The sequence below is a fragment of the Bufo gargarizans genome, chromosome 1, assembly GCF_014858855.1.
Source record: "Bufo gargarizans isolate SCDJY-AF-19 chromosome 1, ASM1485885v1, whole genome shotgun sequence".
NCBI classification, from domain to species: domain Eukaryota; kingdom Metazoa; phylum Chordata; class Amphibia; order Anura; family Bufonidae; genus Bufo; species Bufo gargarizans.
In genome coordinates this window covers 359,019,021-359,043,368 of record NC_058080.1, presented here as the reverse complement: position 1 = coordinate 359,043,368, position 24,348 = coordinate 359,019,021, and the positions used below count along the sequence as shown (strand labels likewise).

General features: G+C 44.9%; 1 protein-coding gene across 1 annotated transcript in view; it reads left to right on the top strand.

Moving 5' to 3' along the window:
- LOC122929708 (cartilage oligomeric matrix protein) overlaps nt 1-24,348 on the top strand; it is a 139,224-nt gene that overhangs the window by 79,574 nt on the left and 35,302 nt on the right. The window contains exons 13-15 of the mRNA XM_044283371.1: nt 687-880; nt 16,891-17,069; nt 18,333-18,381. Coding sequence (XP_044139306.1) covers nt 687-880; nt 16,891-17,069; nt 18,333-18,381 — 422 coding nt within the window. The remainder of the gene's footprint in view (nt 1-686; nt 881-16,890; nt 17,070-18,332; nt 18,382-24,348) is intronic.

Genomic DNA, 24,348 nt, shown 5'->3' with positions numbered 1-24,348 from the left:
GTTCCAGTAGGAAACAGCCTGCTGGATCCGTGCTAACGCTACATACCATGCCGCCGCTCCGGCCCCATTCCCTATAGGTCCCGCCGCAGCACAGCAAACAAGCCGAGAGGCAGCCAAGCAAAAACCACAGCATGCTGTAGATTTTGTCCGCCCTCCTCTCGGCATGTTATAGTGAATGGGGCTGGAGCAGACTTCTGGCGGCACGTTGGACTAGCATTAGCATGGATCCAGCAGACTGGAACAGCCTGCCGGACCCTGCTGCCGCAAGTGTGAAAGTAGCCTTAGACTACTTTCACACTAGCGTTAATATTTTCCGGTATTGAGATCTGTCATAGGGTCTCAATATCAGGAAAAAAAACGCTTCCATTTCGTCCACATTCATTTTGAATGGGGACAAAATTTAACTGAACAGAACAGAATGCTCCAAAATGCATTCGGTTCCGTTCTCATACCGCAAAGCCGTTTTCTCTGACAGAATAGAAAACAGATCTGCCCGTCAGTAACAGAAGCATTTTTGCTGAACCCTGCTGGATCCAGCAAAAACGCTAGTGTGAATGTAGCCTTAACCAGACTTAAAAGTGACATGAAAACGATCTCAAATGATAAATGACCCCCTTAATATCTAGAATACTAGTAGAGTTCTATATATTGGAAAACCCATTTTCTTTTTTTTTATGCTGAACTAGAGATGGGGATGGTCATCAGGACTCCCGGGATAACTGCCCATCAGATATTAATAGCTCACAGCTGGATACAGACAAGGATGGCATAGGAGATGAGTGTGATGATGATGATGATAATGATGGAATTCCCGATACTGCATCACCTGGACCAGATAACTGCAGACTTGTACCCAATCCAGACCAAGCTGATTCTGATGGTATTTTTTTCTCCTAATTTTGTACTTATATATGTTTGTCAAAGCATTTAGTTTGCATTCAGTTCAACCTGGAGACATCTGCAAAGAGTTTGTGTGATCTATATGTGTATGAGGTTTATTCAGATAATCTTACAAAATTTTGGGACAAAGATAAAGGGGGAAATGTATCAAGCCCTGCATTCCAGAATTCTAGCTTCAAAAAGTTAACAAAAAATTAGGGCTTTTAAACTTTTTGTACTTATTTGTGTAAACATTTTGTACTTTTACACCACTCACCAGAATACCCCTTTAAAAATGCACAACATTTTTTTACATTGTGCAATATTTTATACATATGACACAAATTACGGCAACACAGGCTCTTTTAAAACTGACTTTAAAAATTCCCCTCATGATAAACCTCCCTCATAGTTTCTGGAATCTGAACAGCTGCACATGAGATGGAGTCTTCTAAGAATCTTCTTAGCAAAGCACTGTGTTGCTAAGGAGAGTCTGCCTTCAATCTTCATTATTTTACTGAGCACTGAAGTCGTCTGTGTGTAACAAGTGAGTTAGGCAGGGTGATGGTCAGTGATAGGGTACCTGTACATAGTCAGAGACTGGGGTAGTGACAGGCTGTAAGCCTCTATGGCCCCCTTCACACGTGTGAGTTGAACGCATTGCAGCCGCACTGAATCCTGACCCATTAATTTATATGGGGCTGTGCACACGAGCGGTGATTTTCACGCATCACTTGTGCGTTGCATGAAAATCGCAGCATGCTCCTCTTTGTGCGTTTTTCACGTAACGCAGGCCCCATAGAAATAAATGGGGTTGCGTGAAAATCTCAAGCATCAGCAAGCAAGTGCGGATGCGGTGCGATTTTCACGCACGGTTGCTAGGTGACGATCGGGATGGGGACCCGATCATTATTATTTTCCCTTATAACATGGTTATAAGGGAAAATAATAGCATTCTAAATACAGAATGCATAGTACAATAGGGCTGGAAGGGTTAAATAAAATAAAATGTAACTCACCTTAATCCACTTGCTCGCGCAGCCGGCATCTCTTCTGTCTTCTTTTGTGAAGAATAGGACCTTTGATGGCGTCACTATGCTCATCACATGGTCCGTCACATGATCCATCGGTTAAATTATTTATTTATTTTTTTAAATCCCTCCAGCCCTATTGTACTATGCATTCTGTATTCAGAATGCTATTATTTTCCCTTATAACCATGTTATAAGGAAGAAATAATACAATCTACACTACAACTAACCCAAACCTAAACTTCTGTGAAGAAGTTCGTGTCTGGGTACCACAGTTAGTTTTTTATCACGCGCGTGCAAAACACATTGCACCCGCGCGATAAAAACTGAGCATCGGAACACAATCGCAGTCAAAAGTGACTGCAATTGAGTACCTACTCGCGCGGGTTTGCAGCAAGGCACTGGGACGCATCCGGACCGCATCCGGACCTAATCCGGACACGCTCGTCTGCACCTCGTATGTTATACACAGGTGTCTTTACCATTCAGTAAAATGCCGAAGACAGACCCTCATTAGCAACCAAAGCTCTCTCCAAAACTTTGCTTTGAAGACTCTTTACAGCATGTTTTCTAGAACAAAGAAATATATTTCTGTAATAAAGTACATTACAAAAATGTTTAAAATCCCTGTCCATAAACAATATAAAAAATAAACCAAAATTTTTGGGGCCCAGGAACTTCAAATATAGTATTGCTGTAATCATGCAGATCCAGATAAGGAATTGAACAGGTCAATTATACTGCATAGGGAACACTGTGAAAACTAAGGGCTGTTTCACACGAGCGGATGCCGTGCGTGACATCCGCTGCGTGAATGACAGCCAAGACCCGATGCAGACTGCAAATGCACGGAGCATTAACATGACTGATAATGCTCTGTGCCTCTCTGTGATCTCTTTACTACGAAATCACAGTGACAACCCCATTTGGAATTATCCAGCTTCCCACTACATTATATGCATGATTAAATGGAGCCATTACAAATTACAACAAAAGTTATTGCTCCTCAAAGACCACGAGTAAATGAAAAACGAAAATGAAAAAATTGAAACAGGCTTAACCAAACAAAAGCAAAATCTCAGTTATCAGGACTTGTTCACACGACCGTTGCCCCTCCGTTGCTGTATTGTGGCCCGCATACGGCGGGTCCGCAATACACGGGGCACCGTAAATCTGGGTACGCAAATCCGAAGATGCGATACGGAACGGAAGCACGGAACGGAACCCCACGGAAGGGCTATGGATTGCTTCCTGGGATTCTGTTCCATGCCTCCACACCGCAAAAAGATAGAACTCAAGTGAATGGGTCCACGATCCGCATGCTGCTGGCCTACGGTCGGTGCCCGTGCATTGCGGACCGCAATTTGCGATCCACAGCACGGGCACGGAGGGGAAATTGAAACAGGCTTAACCAAACAAAAGCAAAATCTCAGTTATCAGGACTTGTTCACACGACCGTTGCCCCTCCGTTGCTGTATTGTGGCCCGCATACGGCGGGTCCGCAATACACGGGTCACCGTAAATCTGGGTACGCAAATCCGAAGATGCGATACGGAACGGAAGCACGGAACGGAACCCCACGGAAGGGCTATGGATTGCTTCCTGGGATTCTGTTCCATGCCTCCACACCGCAAAAAGATAGAACTCAAGTGAATGGGTCCACGATCCGCATGCTGCTGGCCTACGGTCGGTGCCCGTGCATTGCGGACCGCAATTTGCGATCCACAGCACGGGCACGGAGGGGAAATTGAAACAGGCTTAACCAAACAAAAGCAAAATCTCAGTTATCAGGACTTGTTCACACGACCGTTGCCCCTCCGTTGCTGTATTGTGGCCCGCATACGGCGGGTCCGCAATACACGGGTCACCGTAAATCTGGGTACGCAAATCCGAAGATGCGATACGGAACGGAAGCACGGAACGGAACCCCACGGAAGGGCTATGGATTGCTTCCTGGGATTCTGTTCCATGCCTCCACACCGCAAAAAGATAGAACTCAAGTGAATGGGTCCACGACCCGCATGCTGCTGGCCTACGGTCGGTGCCCGTGCATTGCGGACCGCAATTTGCGATCCACAGCACGGGCACGGAGGGGCAACGGTCATGGGAACAAGCCCTCAGTGTGAAGATTGTTTCCTGATGTGCTTGTATCGCTCAGTAGTTTAATTTTCAGCTATGGACTAAGAATGTCTGGTATTTCTGGCAACTGTATACTTGTACCAGAACTTCCCAACATTTTTGGTATTGGAAAACGCCTTAAAAAAAGACTATAAAAATGTCCCCTATATGCTGGGCACCTCACAATGAATATACTTACCTGGCTCCCCGCTCCCTGCGCCACTCCTGGTCCCCGCACCAGCGCTGCAGGAGGGGGAGCAGCCAATGGCATGCAGGGACTTGGGGAGCCTCCCTAGCATCGCGGCTGACACCAGATGTTTTCATCCGCGCACGGGGAAAAGCTGCAGCGGAGGTGCGGGGACCAGAAGTGGCGCAGGGAGCGGGGAGCCAGGTAAGTATATTCATTGTGAGGGTCCCGGCATATGGGGGACATTTTTATGGTCTTCGATAACCCCTTTAAGCTTGAGACTTTTTTTTGTTTTGCAGAAGTACAACTTATGTAAATCATGATATTTCAGATTTTTGTAAAGGTATTGCTATCATACCCGAAAACAAATTTAATCTCCAGAAATCAGACCTATTTATTTAAAACAGATTTTACTTACATACTGTATCTGGAGGATTTGCTTGTCTTTCTCTGGGTGGGCAGCAAATCATCAAGCACGTGTCTCCAGTATGCACTGCAATTAGCTCTTGCAAATCTTTTCCTCCTCTGTACAGAAAACAATCCCTCACATAAAAACGCCACAGATACATATGGTATGTAATGCCCCCACTATTTTCTTCTATATATTCCTAGGGATGAATAGTGTCTTCTCTATGAAATCACTAAGCCAGCACTGAGGGAAGAGAGCAAAAGCAGGAGAAGGTGAACCAGAAGGATAAACAGCAAGGGGGCAGTACAATACAGGAAATTAAATGTACAGCATAAACAAGCACGTTATTGTAAATTTAGACTAGACAACCTAAAGGTGTAGTGCGCAGCCCTGCAGGGTGACCTAATGTGAGGTCACAGGGGTAGTTACTAAACCGAGGGTGTTCTTGGTACTCACAGTTTTTATATACCCTGGGCAGGCATACAGCAGTGATAGAGAGGCTGGCACATGGATCCTCTGGGGCACTCTGTATGTATAGGGACCAGGCCGGGTGGTAGGTGAGGTGCCCTGGGTGTTGCAGGTTTAGTGTGCTGGTGGCAAGATCCCTTTAAGTTCGTGACCCCAGTGCCGGTAACGGTGGCACACCGATTTGTTGTAGGAATAATTGAGGAACACAAGTTGCAGTGAACCAGAACTTCTTTTTACTGAACAGTTTCAACTATATACAGTCTTTAGTTAGTTCCACATGTAAAAGGTTGGTAACAGGCAGGCTTCATATAAATGGCAGGCAAAGTCCTTGCAAGATACTCAGAGGGAATAACACTTACAGATCAGGCTGCATTTTCCTTAGATCCTGTCTGGCTTTCTCCAAGGCCCGTATGCCCTATTGCTGGCTTTATCCTTGGGTAGGGAAACCTTCCTCTGGTATATATCCTCTTGCTGTAAAATATCCTTCTGCCCTTCAGCTCTCTACTTGGCTGGATAAAAGTGGCTCTGCACTGTACTTTTAAAGGTACTAGATATCTTCAGGAGGCAACTTCTTCCCCTGTATGCAAGCTTGGAACCTGGGCTATCTAGCTGCATGTTAGAAGCTGATCTTCAGCTCCTCTCTAGCTAAAATGCTAACTTCACTCCCTTCTGGACTTACTCTTTCCTGTCTGGGCCTAACTATAAATAATAGGGGGTTCCCTAGCTCCCTCTGATGCCTAGGAGGAGGAACTACACCCCTAACAGGCCTGGTACAATATATAACAGGAAAATACACATTAAAAATACCATATAAAATACAACGACCATGTTCCACAGGAGGTGGAGAACAACGTGTCCCAATTGACCCTTGAGTAGTGCCCACATTTACATAGTGGGACACTACAAAGGCAGGGTCGGCATTGGGGAGCGGAGGTTGTCTCAGCAAACAGGGCAATTGTCCAGGGCCCCCTTTCCAAAAGGGGCCCCCTCTGTGTGCTCCCTGTGCCTGCTTTGTGTGCTCCTTATGCCCCCTCTGCATGCTCTAGTTAAACTAAAGATGGCATTGTTTAGGTGGTCTGCATAATTAATGGTGGGAGGAGGGGGGCGATGGCATACACTGTAGATTAAGAATCTGAGGACCAAATCAGAGTCCAAATTAGCAGTATCTTTTTTTCAGCACTTGGGGGAAGCAAAGCAGGGTTGCTAATAAAGGCATCTGTAAGGCTATGCCACACACTGTGGCAGTATCACAGCCAGATCCCCCACAACACTGTGTTATCCACAGATCCTCCATAACACTGTGTCTCATAGAAACCTAGAATGTGCCGGCAGATAAGAACCATCTGGCCCATCTAGTCTGCCCAATATACTGAATACTATGAATAACCCCTGGCCCTATCTTATATGAAGGATGGCCTTATGCCTATCCCATGCATGCTTAAACTCCTTCACTGTATTTGAAGCTACCACTTCTGCAGGAAGGCTATTCCATGCATACACTATTCTCTCAGTAAAGTAATACTTCCTGATATTACTTTTAAACCTTTGCCCCTCTAATTTAAAACTATGTCCTCTTGTAGCAGTTTTTCTTATTTTAAATATTCTCTCCTCTTTTACCTTGTTGATTCCCTTTATGTATTTAAAAGTTTGTTTCATATCCCCTCTGCCTTGTCTTTATTTCAAGCTATACATGTTAAGGTCCTTTAATCTTTCCTGGTAAGTTTTATCCTGTAATCCATGTACTAGTTTAGTAGCTCTTCTCTGAACTCTCTCCAAAGTATCAATATCCTTCTGGAGATATGGTCTCCAGTACTGCGCACAATACTCCAATTGAGGTCTCACTAGTGCTCTGTAGAGCGGCATGAGCACCTCCCTTTCTACTGGTAATGCCTCTCCCTATACACCCAAGCATTCTGCTAGCATTTCCTGCTGCTCTATGACATTGTCTGCCTACCTTTAAGTCTTCTGAAATAATGACCCCTAAATCCCTTTCCTCAGATACTGAGGTTAGGACTGTATTACTGATTTTATATTCTGCTCTTGGGTTTTTACGCCCCAGGTGCATTATCTTGCACTTATCAACATTAAATTTTAGTTGCCAGATTTTTGACCATTCCTCTAGTTTTCCTAAGGCTAGGTCTACACGACGACATTTGTCGCGCAACAAAAAGTCGCGCGACAGATAGGGCGCAACAGTTGTCGCGCGACATTTTGTTGCACTAATGTCGCGCGACAATTTTTATAATGGCAGTCTATGGTGTCGCACTGCAACATGCGACATGTTGCGACTGCGACGCGACAGTCGCAGAAAAATCCATCTTGAATGGATTTTCTGCGACTGTCGCGTCGCAGTCGCAGCATGTCGCATGTTGCAGTGCGACACCATAGACTGCCATTATAAAAATTGTCGCGCGACATTGGTGCAACAAAATGTCGCGCGACAAATGTCGTCGTGTAGACCTAGCCTAAATCCTTTTCCATTTGGTGTATCCCTTCAGGACCATCAACCCTGTTACAAATCTGTGTCATCAGCAAAAATACACACCTTACCATCGAGGCCTTCTGCAATTTCGCTGATAAAGATATTAAACAATATGGGTCCCAGAACAGTACCCTGAGGTACCCCACTGGTAACAAGACCATGGTCTGAATATACTCCATTGACTACAACCCTCTGTTGTCTGTCCCTCAGCCACTGCCTAATCCATTCAACAATATGGGAGTCCAAGCATAAAGACTGCAATTTATTGATAAGCCTTTTTATGTGGGGCAGTATCAAAAGCCTTACTAAAGTCTAGATAAGCGATGTCTACTGCACCTCTGCCATTTATTATTTTAGTCACCCAATAAAAAAAAATCTATAAGATTAGTTTGACATGATCTCCCTGAAGAAAACCCATTGTCACGACCCTTGGTCATGGTCGTGACTCCTTGGGTGCCGCATGCTGTTGCCCGCGGTTTGGGAGTTCGTCAACCGCAGCTGGGGCACTTAGTTGTTTGCCTCAGGTGCGGTTGCCGCGGACAACAAGTGTGCGTGCGGTTGCCCTTGGCAACGGGTTTTGTGTGAATGCCCGTTTGTATGTCTGTGTGCACTTTGTGTTGTTTGTTGTGCACGAGGTGATGTTTAATATGCACCTGGACTCCTCCCTTCACCTGCGGTTGTCCGCGGCAACGTCTGGCGATGTTTGCATGCGGTGGAAGTGTCTCGGCCTGTTGGCTGTGCTGGAGGACACGGTTGCCACGCATGCCGTTGCCGTCGGAGACAGGTGAGTGAGGTTGTGTGCTTTCCCCTTTATGTGAGTTTCCCTTCTGTGTTGCTGGAAGGGTTAACTCCCTTCCCAGTGTGTGTGACTTCACTGGGTGTGTGCTGATCGTTGGGTGGGGCCTCTTGGCCTATAAAGCCTCAGTCCCTGGCTGGGCTCAGTAGGTTGCTCTCAGCCATGCTGGCTGGAGCAGCCTCCTGTCTCCTCCATCTGCCTGGTGGGGACCATCCTTCTGGTCATAAACCATTGTCAGTTTAAAACTATGTTTCACGGTGTTATCTAGGTGTGTGTGGGGTTATCCTGTTAGTGCAGCTTATGGTTTCCTGGTTTCTCGTGTAATGTCTGGTGTGTGCTGTGTCCTTTATGTTGCTGTGGACATCAGCACTTGTTCATGGGTTCCAGGTTTGTGTGTCTGTGGCAGGTAAGTGCAGGACTAGTCTCACTTACCTGTCATTTCCATATGTCTGTTGATGTTCCCCCAGTGTTGCTTGGCCGTTGAGACCCCGGCTCCTCCGTGCCTAGGAGGAGTAGGGCGTCTGACTCTGTCCCCTAGTACAGGGCCGACTTGAGGGCTCGTAGGGACTGTAAGGTTCCGGCGTATAAGTCCTCCTACCATCAAGGTCGGCTCATACTGATAGGAGACAGGGTCAGCGTTAGGGACGCAATAGGAGGTGACCTGCTCCCTAACTTTGGTGTCCCGGCCAAGGGGTAACCCTATCATCTCCTGGCACCGCACGGCTGGGGGTTTCCCCCACCGCCAGCCGTGACACCCATGCTGTTTTTCATCTTTCAATCCATGGGATTTTAGATGTTCCACAATCCTCTCCTTAAGTATGGTTTCCATTAATTTCCCCACTATTGATGTCAGGCTTACTGGCCTATAGTTGCCCGATTCCTCCCTACTACCTTTCTTGTGAATGGGCACAACATTTGCTCATTTCCAATCTTCTGGGACGACTCCTGTTAGCAGTGATCGGTTAAATAAATCTGTTAATGGTTTTGCTAGTTCACCGCTAAGCTCTTTAATAGCTTTGGGTGTATCCCATCAGGCCCCTGTGACTTATTTGTATTAATTTTAGACAGCTGACTTAGAACCTCTTCCTCTGTAAAGACATATACATCAAAAGATTCATTAGTCTTCCTTCCTAACTGAGGTCCTTTTCCTTCATTTTCCTTTGTAAAAACTGAACAGAAGTATTCATTGAGGCAGTCAGCTAGTTCTTTTTCTTCTTCCATATACCTTCCTTCTTTTGTTTTTAATTTGTTAATTCCTTGTTTGTTTCCTTTTTTCATTTATGTATCTGAAGAATGTCTTATCGCCTTTTTTCACTGACTGAGCTAATTTCTCTTCTGCCTGTGCTTTAGAAGCTCTTATAACTTGTTTGGCCTCTCTCTGCCTAATCTTATAAATTTGCCTGTCATTCTCTTTTTTTTATTTTTTATAATTACTAAATTCTATCTTTTTGTTTTTAATGATTTTGGCCACTTCTTCCTTTTTTTGCTTTTACAGAAAAGCCTAATGCAATTATCTGTTGCCTTCAATAGTGCCACTTTTAAGTAGTCTAATTTTTTCCTGGACTCCATTGAAACTGTTCCAATCTGATAGGGACTCGTATACCACTAATCTAATTTTAGAAAAGTTAGTTTTTCTAAAATCTCAAACTTTTGTTTTTGTGTGGTGTGACTGACTCAGTCACTGTACTTATAGTAAACCACACTGACTGGTGATCACTAGATCCCAAGCTTTCCCCTATATTAATATCAGATACCAAATTCCCATTTGTGAATACTAAATCCTACAATACTAAAATGGCCTCCTTCTGGGTTGACGCCTCAACTACTTGCTGTAGAGATAATCCCAGTAGGGAATTTAGAATATCTGTACTCCTGGCAGAACTAGCTATTTTGGTTTTCCAGTTTCGTTCAGGAAGATTAAAGTCTCCCTAAATGATAACTTCCCCTTTCAATGTCATTTTAGCTATTTCCTCAACTAGTAGATCATCTAATTCTTTGACTTGGCTAGGTGGTCTATATATCACACCTACACGAGTTACCTTATGATTATCAAGCTGCAAGGTAACCCAAACTGACTCTAAATTGGTCTCACTAACTTGTATTAAATTAGATTTTATGCTATCTTTCACATACAGGGCCACCCCTCCCCCTTTCTTGCCTTCTCTGTCTTTCCTTTATAGAGAGAACCCTGGTATTGTTATATCCCAGTCATTACTCCCATTAAACCATGTCTCAGTAACAGCCACTAAATCTATATTCTCACAGATCCCCCATAACAGTGAGTCATCTACAGATCCTTCATAACAGTGTGTCATCTACAGATCCCCCATAACAGTGTGTTATCCACAGATCCACCATAACAGTGTGCAAGTGCAGCATTATCTCCATTCACTGCTATGGAATTGTCAGTGATCAGCTATTTTCAGCACACTAATAGGATAATGGAGGATGACCATGCATGCACGTTGTGCTCTCCATTCACTTCAGGGGCCCAGATGGGACAACCCAATTTTTTTTGAGCTTGTGGTTATATAAACTGCCCTGACCATTCTTCATGTGGGTTCCATGTCCAGAATTCCCTTTGAAAATGAGCAGGAATGAAAATCCACGCCGAAACTGCATCAAAAAGTGTGTTATAAAATGCGTCAGAAAAAAAAAACACATCCAAAAAGTTTTTTCTTTAGGCACAGAAAATACTCTGTGTGAACATACCCAAAGAGGCTGCAGGATCATAAGCTTACAGAGGAAAGGCTAAAGCAAAATAATGTAGCATTCTACAATCAGCTGCCATGGTTGCAACCACTATCTGTGCTACAAAATGCTGTCAGACTGCTGGTCCAATATTTCAGAATTTGGGGCCCCACTTTGAATTTGTCTAAAACCAGCCCTGCCTAAAGGTACACCAAGTTTATCATCTAGTATCAACAACCTTGATAATACTGGCATAGTTTACACTCTAAATCGTAGACAGTATTTGTAAATCTGCCCTGATGAGTCAATTCTGCAACTTAATCCATTTTACCTACTGTTACATGAGCACAACAAGGTCTGCACAGGTTAAGTCAGTGCTATGTTTAGTTTCTTCGCTTCCATCTGCACAGGCTGGACCTTTAGTTTGATGACATGCACAACTACACAACCCTAACAGACTGCTCTACCAATCTGCTTTTCCATTCTCAAAATGGAAATTCTCCAAATGTTGTTCACAAAAAGAGATATTAGTTCTGAATCCACAGCAGAAGCCCCCCATAACCCAACAGGTCCCATAATAGTATCATTCTTTGTCTATTCTAGTGGTTTGCCACTGTTCAAACAAGAAGGCTATACGTACAATGACTTGCTGGTTCACTGCTAAAGGGTTAAAGGAGTTGTGTCATCTGAGACATTAGTGGCATATCACTAGGATTCCCACCTTAGTGAAAAGCAGAAGCAAGCTACAGTTGACCTTTGCCTCCAGCCGTCAAAGGCAAATTATTGTGGAGGAAGAGTATGACATTGTGGAGCGGATAACTTACTCATTATCTCAGTCACAGCAGGATGAGGCTGATATTTTTTCAGAGTCTGAAATCGTGACTTTGAGTCAGTGTTCAGCTTATTCCTTTTGGTCCTCTTCCTTAATACTTAGTGTGAAGCATTTCTTTTCTGTATTCACTGAGAAAAATTGGGGCATGTTGTTTCTCCAGAGACAACACCCTGGGTGCTAAGGAAGATATTCAAGATAGTTTTTCTCTTAAAGAGTTGTAGAAGAAAGTCAGCCTTTGGACTGCTATGAGGAGAAGGTGATAACTTAAATGCATAGCATGTTGGTATTGGCAGTAGTGGCACTTGAAGCCATAGTGGTGGTGGCCCCCAGAGCAAATATAGAGGTGGAAAGCATGAGGGGGCCAAGGAGACCATGACGTATCACAATCTGAGAAAAGTTAAGTAAAGGGTTAGGTGACACTCCAATTTTAGCATCGTGGATAACAGGAGATGGTTCCCGGGCCAAACACAGTAATAAAAAAGACTCCTGTATTCCACTGGATTGTTTTAAAGTAATTTATTAAGTGAGTATCCAGTCAATAACTGAACGTTTTTGGCCCAAAGGCCTTCTTTGGAGTACTGGATGAGTCGCACAGAGGGTAAACAGCATAGAGAGGGGCATAGGGGCCCAAACAGGATTAAGTGCCTGATGGTTTAGGACACCAGACCTATGGGTATGGCGCTCACACACAAAGGGCTGATGCCCTAAGCCATCAAGCTCATGCTTCAGTTTCTCCTTTTACACTGCAGACCCAGTAATCTGCTTGTATGTCAACTGAACTCCCACCTGGCCAAGTTGCTGGAGGAGCAGTCACTGCTGTACCACTTAGTAGATTCTACTGCTCTTATGAGCTCAACCTCAAAAGAAGATACCTGGCCACCTTTATATATAACAAAAAAAATCTCTGCCTGTCGCAGGTTAAACAGTGCAAAAGCAGACTACTCTGTTGCTACAAGGAGGGAGTACTTAGTCAAATAAGTGTTTAAAATGTGCATACACTCTGTTGGTCATGGTCAGCACCTTGTGCAAGCCACTATATATTTTTTTTAAATGTTGCTCCACTAAATATATGATGTGCTATACTTACACCACAATGTTCCTGACATTGTCGATAACTATGTTGCCCATTTGTAGTTGGTGAGGAGATACACTGTGGGAAATTTGATGCTTGGTACATTGATCTGCTGTGTGGCTTCTCTCGGCCAGGCTCATAAGTTTAAGAAAGCATTGCAATTCCTCAGCTTACACATATGAAAGACAGGAAGGGGAATGGAAGAAACACTTTGGCCCCTTTCACACGGGCAAGTTTTCCATGCTGGTGCATTGCACCCGCACTCAGGGCTGGTTCTAGGTGAAATGGGGCCCTGAGTGCGGGTGAAATGTCATCTAATACATTTCATATACGCCCCTTGCTTCTTCCTTTCGGCCGCCGGAAATCTCGTGCAGGCGCAGTACCGCCGACTGCCTGCGCCCGTGCAATCATAAAGCTCCTGAGGGCAACAGCCTCAAAAGTGTCACTGGGCATGCGCCGAGCCCACTGACGTAACCTGATCGCTGATGCCCTCAGGAGCTTTATGATCGCACAGGCGCAGGCAGTCGGCGGTAGTGATCCTGTGCGAGATTTCTGGCGGCCAAAAGGAAGAAGCAAGGGGCGTATCTGGAATGTATTAGATGACGTAGCGGAGGGGGCGGCGCCATTCACCTCGGCTGTGGGAGGATATTTCTTGATGAGGAGGCGTGCTTGGGCTGGAAATTAAAGCGGGCTGTGCACTGCAGGGGGGGGGCGTTACTGGGCTCAAGAGAAGAAGAATAAGGCCCCTCTGGGCACCTTGGATGTTAATTTGCATAACAGAAAAAGCGAAAAAAGAAGACCACAGCAGGAAAGAAGGTAGTTTATTGTACATGGCAATGGTGACAGCTTAATATGCTAAAACCTGGTGACAGATTCCCTTTAGGCCTCATGCACACGACAGTTTTTTTTCATGGTCCGCAAAAACGGGGTCCGTAGGTCCGTGATCCGTGACCGTGACCAGTGGAGAGTACCGATCGGAGTCCCAGTGTAATCGCTGGGGCTCCGATCGGTAACCATGGCAACCGGGATGCTACTGCAGTCCCGGTTGCCATGGTTGCTTAGCAATTTGTAGAAGCTTCATACTTACCAGCGAGCTGCGATGTCTGTGACCGGCCGGGAGCTCCTCCTACTGGTAAGTGAAAGGTCTGTGCGGCACATTGCCTATAGCACAGACCTGTCACTTACTAGTAGGAGGAGCTCCCAGCCGGTCACAGACATCACTGCTTGCAGGTAAGTATGAAGCTTCTACAAATTGCTAAGTAACCATGGCAACCGGGACTGCGGTAGCGTCCCGGTTGCTATGGTTACCGATCGGAGCCCCAACGATTACACTGGGACTCCGATCGGTACTCTCCACTGCCACCAATGAAAGGGGGGGCGATTTTAATTAGGAGGGAGGGGAGAGGGCCCACTGGCCACCAATGAGTTATCTACAGCGGAGGGAGGGGGGGCCCACTGGACACCAATGAGTTATCTACAGCGGAGGGAGGGGGGCCCACTGGACACCAATGAGTTAACTACAGGGGAGGGAGGGGGGGCCCACTGGACACCAATGAGTTAACTACAGGGGAGGGAGGGGGGGGGGCGGCCGCACTGGCCACCAATAAGTTATCTACAGCGGAGGGAGGGGGGGCCCACTGGCCACCAATGAGTTATCTACAGCGGAGGGAGGGGGGCCCACTGGACACCAATGGGTTATCTACAGCGGAGGGAGGGGGGCCCACTGGACACCAATGAGTTAACTACAGGGGAGGGAGGGGGGGCCCACTGGACACCAATGAGTTAACTACAGGGGAGGGAGGGGGGGCCCACTGGACACCAATGAGTTAACTACAGGGGAGGGAGGGGGGCCCACTGGACACCAATGAGTTAACTACAGGGGAGGGAGGGGGGCCCACTGGACACCAATGAGTTAACTACAGGGGAGGGAGGGGGGGGCGGCCGCACTGGCCACCAATGAGTTAAAAACAGGGGGGGGGGGTCTGCCCCCTGCTGCCTGGCAGCACCTGCCAGGCAGCAGGGGGCAGTCATGTACACAGTTTTTCAGTATATTCTAACCTGAAGCGTCCCCATCACCATGGGAACGCCTCCGTGTTAGAATATACTGTCACCTCTGAAAAAGCTTTTATGCAGACGGATCTTCGGATCCATCTGTATGAAAGTAACCTACGGCCACGGATCACGAACACGGATGCCAATCTTGTGGGCATCCGTGTTCTTTCACGGACCCATTGACTTGAATGAGTCCGTGAACCGTTGTCCGTCAAAAAAATAGGACAGGTCATATTTTTTTGACGGACAGGAAACACGGATCACGGTCTCGGCTGCAAAACGGTGCATTTTCCGATTTTTCCACGGACCCATTGAAAGTCAATGGGTCCGCGAAAAAAAACGGAAAACGGCACAACGGCCACGGATGCACACAACGGTTGTGTGCATGAGGCCTGAGAGGGGTCACTGAGATCACTGAGTATACCCCACTCTGGCGTAATCCAGCCCTGACTGAATTTGGATCGTTAACAGGGTTTGTTGAATGGAAAGATAGAGGGGTAATGAGATTGGGTCACCGTTTAGAAGGCGGAGTTTTCAAATCGTTTGCCAGCTTTCAGGAGAAATATGGCATTCTCTGACGTAGCTTTTATCAATATCTACAACTGCGCCATGCTTACTCCACTATGATTCAGAAAGGTACTGTGGTGTCATAACAAGATACAGCGTTGCACCTTACAGTGATGGGAGCAGTGAGAGGGGGGATGATATCTACGACATACAGATGGCTGATTGAAAAACACTTAGATTCACACTAGTTAACAAGGATGCGCAAATGGGAACAAGATGTAGGAGAAATCTCAAATGAGCAATGGGCAGACATATTGGAAGTGGTGCCTAGGTCTTCCTTGAGTGTAAGTGGGAAGCTCTCGCAATTATTTATCATTTTCAGAGTCTACAAGACACCGTTTTTTTTAACAAAAAATCGGTATTAGGTTAGACGCTAAATGTCCTCGGTGTTCTGTAGAACCGTCAGTTTTGATACACATGCTTTGGCAGTGTGCAGATTTGAATGCATACTGGGACGAGGTGTACAGAAAGTTTATTGCGTGTGTGTACCACGGGATCCTAAAGTGTGCATTCTGGGATATGTGTCAGATTTGGGGACCGAACAATTGCTTAAAGCGGCTATAGGTCGTCTTCTATATGTAGCTAGGAATTGGCATTGGATACAGGCTACACCTCCCACATTTGGAGAATTTAAATGCAAAGTTAATACTATGCTTGTCTATGAAAAGGCTGTTTTTCAAAAAAGAGGATGTCCTCTCAAATATGAGAAGTTATGGGAGCCTTGGCAGACATATGTGCGTTCAAATGGTAATGTGGTCTAGACAAGAAGCTAATACCGTAAAGGGGGAGGGTTGATGGGAAGGGGGAGAGGGGGGAAGTTATGGGCATCGGGTAAAGTATTTCATGCCAACACTTTGTAAAACAACAATACTCATGTGAAACATCATTCATGTTGTGAATGTAAGTTTATTTTATGAAGTATAATTGATTTTGTCATTTATATTTACATATTGAAATAACAATAAAAAACGATCAGATAAAAAAAAGTATTATAAAAAGTTTAATTACTCGTTAAGTATGCATGTAGTGCTAAAAACAATGCCACTGTTTGGGCAAATTGCAGCTGTTGAGAGAATGGAAAATTTTCAGGGCCTTGGAATTGCTTGTTTAATGTACCGTAATATGCACATACTCCAAGGTCTACTCTACTTGTCTGTGTCATCTCCAAAAGGAGATTTGCAAACCGATAAGAGGAGGTAGCATTTCTGGCCGTGTGAATTGAATCAAATAGTGTTGAAACCCAAAGAATTGTCATGGTTTGTAATAATTACCCAAAAAATATAAAAAATGTTGTGTTTTTCTTCAGGAAATGGTATTGGGGATGCTTGTGAAGGCGACTTTGACAAAGATTTTGTGGTTGACACAATTGATGTCTGTCCAGACAATGCCGAAATCACTCTTACAGACTTCAGAGCTTACCAGACTGTGGTATTGGACCCAGAGGGAGAGGCACAAATTGATCCAAATTGGATTGTTTTAAATGAGGTAATAATTTGAAATGTAAAATTTGTTTGCATTGTTAAAATACAACTCCCGGCAGCCCCACCTATCAGCTGTTTCAATAGAAGGCAGCGCTCATACGAGCACTGCCTTCTTTGCTCTGTTTACCTGCTTGCCGCAGTAATTGCAGTGGTGAGCAGGTGTAATCACAAGTATGGCGTACCCATTCACTTCTATGAGATGCCTCTGTCTGTTCAAGTAAATAGGACGGAGCCGTCCCATAGAAGTGAATGGGGACGCCATACTTGTAATTACACCTGCTCACCACTGCAATTGCGGCGGGGAACAGGTAAACAGAGCAGAGAAAGCATCATTCAAAACACCAACCTCCCAAACAATAGAGATTTCCACCATGCTGGGGTTTTATGGCCGAATATATACTTTTTTGATAATGTAGGATAAAAATGTGTAGATAGGGATCAGAATGGTGTAAAGAAAGTAAGATACTATGCATAGGGAAAAAGACACAAATCACTACTATGGGCAAATATAAATTCTAAAAAATTGGGGGGGATTTATCAAAACTGATTTAACGTAATATTGGCTTAGTAGTTGCCCATAGCAACCAATCAGATTCCAACTTTAATTTTTCAGAGCGGCTATAGGATGATTAGAAAGAAGCTATACAGAAAAGGATGTATGGAGAGACTGAGTCTATGACTTACTGCCTCTTCTCAATGGTCTACAGTTCCTTTGTTTGTCAACATTCAGACTAATAACTTAAGGACTGGATTTATTCATGCATTATAGTCCGGGGGGGGGTGGGGAGGGATTTATCAAGACTGATTTAACGTAATATTGGCTTAGTAGTTGCCCATAGCAACCAACCAGATTCCAACTTTAATTTTTCAGAGCTCCTTTAGAAAAATAAAAGGTTCAATCTGATTGGTTACTATGGTTAACTAAGCCAATTTTCCTTTACAACCGTTTTGATAAATCCCCCCTGGACTATAATGCATGAATAAATCCAGTCCTTAAGTTATTAGTCTGAATGTTGACAAAGGAACTGTAGACCATTGAGAAGAGGCAGTAAGTCATAGACTCAGTCTCTCCATACATCCTTTTCTGTATAGCTTCTTTCTAATCATCCTATAGCCGCTCATCTGTTTGGGGGCATGTGTAAAAGGTTTGTCTCATTTATATGTTCCAAAAATTCTGTTTATAACATATATTAATGACAATAGCATATTGTTATACTTAGCCAATACCTTTTATCTCACAGTTTATTAAATGTTTCCATTTTTGCAGGGCATGGAGATTGTCCAGACAATGAATAGTGATCCGGGACTAGCTGTTGGTAAGACAAGTTTTTTTCCCAACATATTAATCTGGCCACTTTTGCAATCCAAATCTGAGATATACAGGTCCTTCTAAAAAAAAAATAGCATATTGTGATAAAGTTCATTATTTTCTGTAATGTACTGATAAACATTAGACTTTCATATATTTTAGATTCATTACACACAACTGAAGTAGTTCAAGACTTTTATTGTTTTAATATTGATGATTTTGGCATACAGCTCATGAAAACCCAAAATTCCTATCTAAAAAAATTTGCATATTTCATCCGACCAATAAAAGAAAAGTGTTTTTAATACAAAAAAAGTCAACCTTCAAATAATTATGTTCAGTTATGCACTCAATACTTGGTCGGGAATCCTTTTGCAGAAATGACTGCTTCAATGCGGCGTGGCATGGAGGCAATCAGCCTGTGGCACTGCTGAGGTGTTATGGAGGCCCAGGATGCTTCGATAGTGGCCTTAAACTCATCCAGAGTGTTGGGTCTTGCGTCTCTCAACTTTCTCTTCCCAATATCCCACAGATTCTCTATGGGGTTCAGGTCAGGAGAGTTGGCAGGCCAATTGAGCACAGTAATACCATGGTCAGTAAACCATTTACCAGTGGTTTTGGCACTGTGAGCAGGTGCCAGGTCGTGCTGAAAAATGAAATCTTCATCTCCATAAAGCTTTTCAGCAGATGGAAGCATGAAGTGCTCCAAAATCTCCTGATAGCTAGCTTGATAAAACACAGTGGACCAACACCAGCAGCTGACATGGCACCCCAGACCATCACTGACTGTGGGTACTCGACACTGGACTTCAGGCATTTTGGCATTTCCCTCTCCCCAGTCTTCCTCCAGACTCTGGCACCTTGATTTCCGAATGACATGCAAAATTTGCTTTCATCCGAAAAAAGTACTTTGGACCACTGAGCAACAGTCCAGTGCTGCTTCTCTGTAGCCCAGGTCAGGCGCTTCTTCCGCTGTTTCTGGTTCAAAAGTGGCTTGACCTGGGGAATGTGGCACCTGTAGCCCATTTCCTGCACACGCCTGTACACGGTGGCTCTGGATGTTTCTACTCCAGACTCAGTCCACTGCTTCCGCAGGTCCCCCAAGGTCTAGAATCGGTCCTTCTCCACAATCTTCCTCAGGGTCCAGTCACCTCTTCTCGTTGTGCAGCGTTTTCTGCCACACTTTTTCCTTCCCACAGACTTCCCACTGAGGTGCCTTGATACAGCACTCTGGGAACAGCCTATTCGTTCAGAAATTTCTTTCTGTGTCTTACCCTCTTGCTTGAGGGTGTCAATGATGGCCTTCTGGACAGCAGTCAGGTCGGCAGTCTTACCCATGATTGCGGTTTTGAGTAATGAACCAGGCTGGGCGTTTTTAAAAGCCTCAGGAATCTTTTGCAGGTGTTTAGAGTTAATTAGTTGATTCAGATGATTAGGTTAATAGCTCGTTTATAGAACCTTTTCATGATATGCTAATTTTTTTAGATAGGAATTTGGGGTTTTCATGAGCTGTATGCCAAAATCATCAATATTAAAACAATAAAAGGCTTGAACTACTTCAGTTGGTGTGTAATGAATCTAAAATATATGAAAGTCTAATGTTTATCAGTACATTACAGAAAATAATGAACTTTATCACAATATGCTAATTTTTTTAGAAGGACCTGTACATACATATATCAGTCACAACATTTGTAATGCCAGTGGTCCATGTCTGCTTGCATCACTTCTCTCTCAGTTCTATAACAGCTGGGATCTGTGGTTACAACTGCTGGAGAACTTGTAGTTCTGCCTGTTCCATGCTGTAGTTCTCTTCAGGACTCCCCACCTCCAGTCTGCTATTCTCTGCTTTCTTAGGGTGCACGCTGTCCCTGGTTCTTAAAAGGCTAGCGTACATGCAGACTAATTGGTCTCCATCCCATTTACCATGTTGATCGTGTTTTGCACGTCCTGACCTCTGCCTCTGGATTGTATTGACCCTGTGCTGCCTGTCCTCTGCTATTGCCTGTTTATCAGATAGAAAAAACTCTACCCACTCTGACCTTGGCTTGTCCACAGACCACACTTTTGTCTTTCCCCTTGCACACTGGTGTCTCTTGACTTGTCTGGGTAAGCTATCACTGAGACTACTTCAGAGGTAGTGGCCTGGTGGTTTCCCTCCAGTGAAGGACAGTTTAAAGTGATATAAAACCTCATAACATCGGGTACATATCTGACACTGTCTTTAATCATATAGCAGTATATATAGGGGTTATTAAGCGGTTATTAAGACTGGCGTCTAAAACGTCAGTCTTAATAAATGACTCCCTATGTATAGCTCTTCTACAATTGGAATCATTTTAAGAAAATGCTCCTGTGTCTAGATATTGTAGTGACATACTTGTTATGCTGCCGTATGGTATTTTTTACATTGCCTCTCGGAATATCCACCTAATTTGTCCAGTGGCGATAGTCACAGATGCTCAGTCCCACCATCTGAATCTTCTTGTGCATAGGCAGCAGAGTTATTGGTGAATGTAAGCAGACCCACAAATAGAAACTGGCACCCTAAAGGCAGCTTCTTCTCACCTGCACTGGACACAATTGGTAGACTCTCAGACAGTGCATTAACCACTCCAGGACCGCCGTACGCAGGATTGCGTCCTGCCGGCGGCCCTGCTCTTCTGGGTGGACGCATATACGCGTCCTCCCGCGAGAGCCGAGATTTCCTGTGAACGCGCGCACACAGGCGCGCGCTCACAGGAACGGAAGGTAAGCGAGTGGATCTCCAGCATGCCAGCGGCGATCGCTCGCTGGCAGGCTGGAGATCCGAATTTTTTAACCCCTAACAGGTATATTAGACGCTGTTTTGATAACAGCGTCTAATATACCTCCTACCTGGTCCTCTGGTGCTCCCTTTTGTTAGGATCGACCACCAGAGGACACAGGTAGGTCAGTAAAGTCGCACCAAACACTACACTACACTACACCCCCCCCCCGGTCACTTATTAACCCTTTATGAACCCCTGATCACCCCATATAAACTCCCTGATCACCCCCCTGTCATTGATCACCCCCCTGTCATTGATCACCCCCCTGTCATTGATCACCCCCCTGTCAGGCTCCGTTCAGACGTCCGTATGATTTTTACGGATCCACGGATACATGGATCGGATCCGCAAAACACATGCGGACGTCTGAATGGAGCCTTACAGGGGGGTGATCAATGACAGGCGGGTGATCACCCATATACACTCCCTGATCACCCCCTGTCATTGATCACCCCCCTGTAAGGCTCCATTCAGACATCCGCATGTGTTTTGCGGATCCGATCCATGTATCCATGGATCCGTAAAAATCATGCGGACGTCTGAATGGAGCCTTACAGGGGGTGATCAATGACAGAGGGGTGATCACCCATATACACTCCCTGATCACCCCCTGTCATTGATCACCCCCCTGTAAGGCTCCATTCAGACATCCTGCATGTGTTTTGCGGATCCGATCCATGTATCCATGGATCCGTAAAAATCATGCGGACGTCTGAATGGAGCCTTACAGGGGGTGATCAATGACAGAGGGGTGATCACCCATATACACTCCCTGATCACCCCCTGTCATTGATCACCCCCCTGTAAGGCTCCATTCAGACGTCCGCATGTGTTTTGGTATCCATGGATCCGTAAAAATCATGCGGACGTCTGAATGGAGCCTTACAGGGGGGTGATCAATGACAGAGGGTTGATCACCCATATACACTCCCTGATCACCCCCTGTCATTGATCACCCCCCTGTAAGGCTCCATTCAGACATCTGCATGTGTTTTGCGGATCCGATCCATGTATCCATGGATCCGTAAAAATCATGCGGACGTCTGAATGGAGCCTTACAGGGGGTGATCAATGACAGAGGGGTGATCACCCATATACACTCCCTGATCACCCCCTGTCATTGATCACCCCCCTGTAAGGCTCCATTCAGACGTCCGCATGTGTTTTGCGGATCCGATCCATGTATCCATGGATCCGTAAAAATCATGCGGACGTCTGAATGGAGCCTTACAGGGGGTGATCAATGACAGAGGGGTGATCACCCATATACACTCCCTAATCACCCCCTGTCATTGATCACCCCCCTGTAAGGCTCCATTCAGACGTCCGCATGTGTTTTGCGGATCCGATCCATGGATCCGTAATAATCATACGGACGTCTGAATGGAGCCTTACCAGGGGGGTGATCAATGACAGGGGGGTGATCAGGGAGTCTATATGGGTGATCACCCCCCTGTCATTGATCACCCCCCTGTCATTGATCACCCCCCTGTAAGGCTCCATTCAGACATTTTTTTGGCCCAAGTTAGCGGAAATTTTTTGTTTGTTTTTGTTTTTGTTTTTTCTTACAAAGTCTCATATTCCACTAACTTGTGTCAAAAAAAAAAATCTCACATGAACTCACCATACCCCTCACGGAATCCAAATGCGTAAACATTTTTAGACATTTATATTCCAGACTTCTTCTCACGCTTTAGGGCCCCTAAAAAGCCAGGGCAGTATAAATACCCCACATGTGACCCCATTTCGGAAAGAAGACACCCCAAGGTATTCCGTGAGGGGCATATTGAGTCCATGAAAGATTGAAATTTTTGTCCTAAGTTAGCGGAAAGGGAGACTTTGTGAGAAAAAAACAAAAAAAATCAATTTCCGCTAACTTATGCAAAAAAATATTTTTTTCTATGAACTCGCCAGGCCCCTCATTGAATACCTTGGGGTGTCTTCTTTCCAAAGTCGGGTCACATGTGGGGTATTTATACTGCCCTGGCTTTTTAGGGGCCCGAAAGTGTGAGAAGAAGTCTGGGATCCAAATGTCTAAAAATGCCCTCCTAAAAGGAATTTGGGCACCTTTGCGCATCTAGGCTGCAAAAAAGTGTCACACATCTGGTATCGCCGTACTCAGGAGAAGTTGGGCAATGTGTTTTGGGGTGTCATTTTACATATACCCATGCTGGGTGAGAAAAATATCTTGGTCAAATGCCAACTTTGTATAAAAAAAATGGGAAAAGTTATCTTTTGCCAAGATATTTCTCTCACCCAGCATGGTTATATGTGAAATGACACCCCAAAACACATTCCCCAACTTCTCCTGAGTACGGCGATACCAGATGTGTGACACTTTTTTGCAGCCAAGGTGGGCAAAGGGGCACATATTCCAAAGTGCACCTTTCGGATTTCGCAGGCCATTTTTTACACATTTTGATTGCAAAGTACTTCTCACACATTTGGGCCCCTAAATTGCCAGGGCAGTATAACTACGCCACAAGTGACCCCATTTTGGAAAGAAGACACCCCAAGGTATTCCGTGAGGGGCACGGCGAGTTCCTAGAATTTTTTATTTCTTGTCACAAGTTAGCGGAAAATGATGATTTTTCTTTTTTTTTCTTTTTTCCTTACAAAGTCTCATATTACACTAACTTGCGACAAAAAATAAAAAATTCTAGGAACTCGCCATGCCCCTCACGGAATACCTTGGGGTGTCTTCTTTCCAAAATGGGGTCACTTGTGGCGTAGTTATACTGCCCTGGCAATTTAGGGGCCCAAATGTGTGAGAAGAACTTTGCAATCAAAATGTGTAAAAAATGGCCTGCGAAATCCGAAAGGTGCACTTTGGAATATGTGCCCCTTTGCCCACCTTGGCTGCAAAAAAGTGTGACACATCTGGTATCGCCGTACTCAGGAGAAGTTGGGGAATGTGTTTTGGGGTGTCATTTTACATATACCCATGCTGGGTGAGAAAAATATCTTGGTCAAATGCCAACTTTGTATAAAAAAATGGGAAAAGTTGTCTTTTGCCAAGATATTTCTCTCACCCAGCATGGGTATATGTAAAATGACACCCCAAAACACATTCCCCAACTTCTCCTGAGTACGGCGATACCAGATGTGTCACACTTTTTTGCAGCCTAGGTGGGCAAAGGGGCACATATTCCAAAGTGCACCTT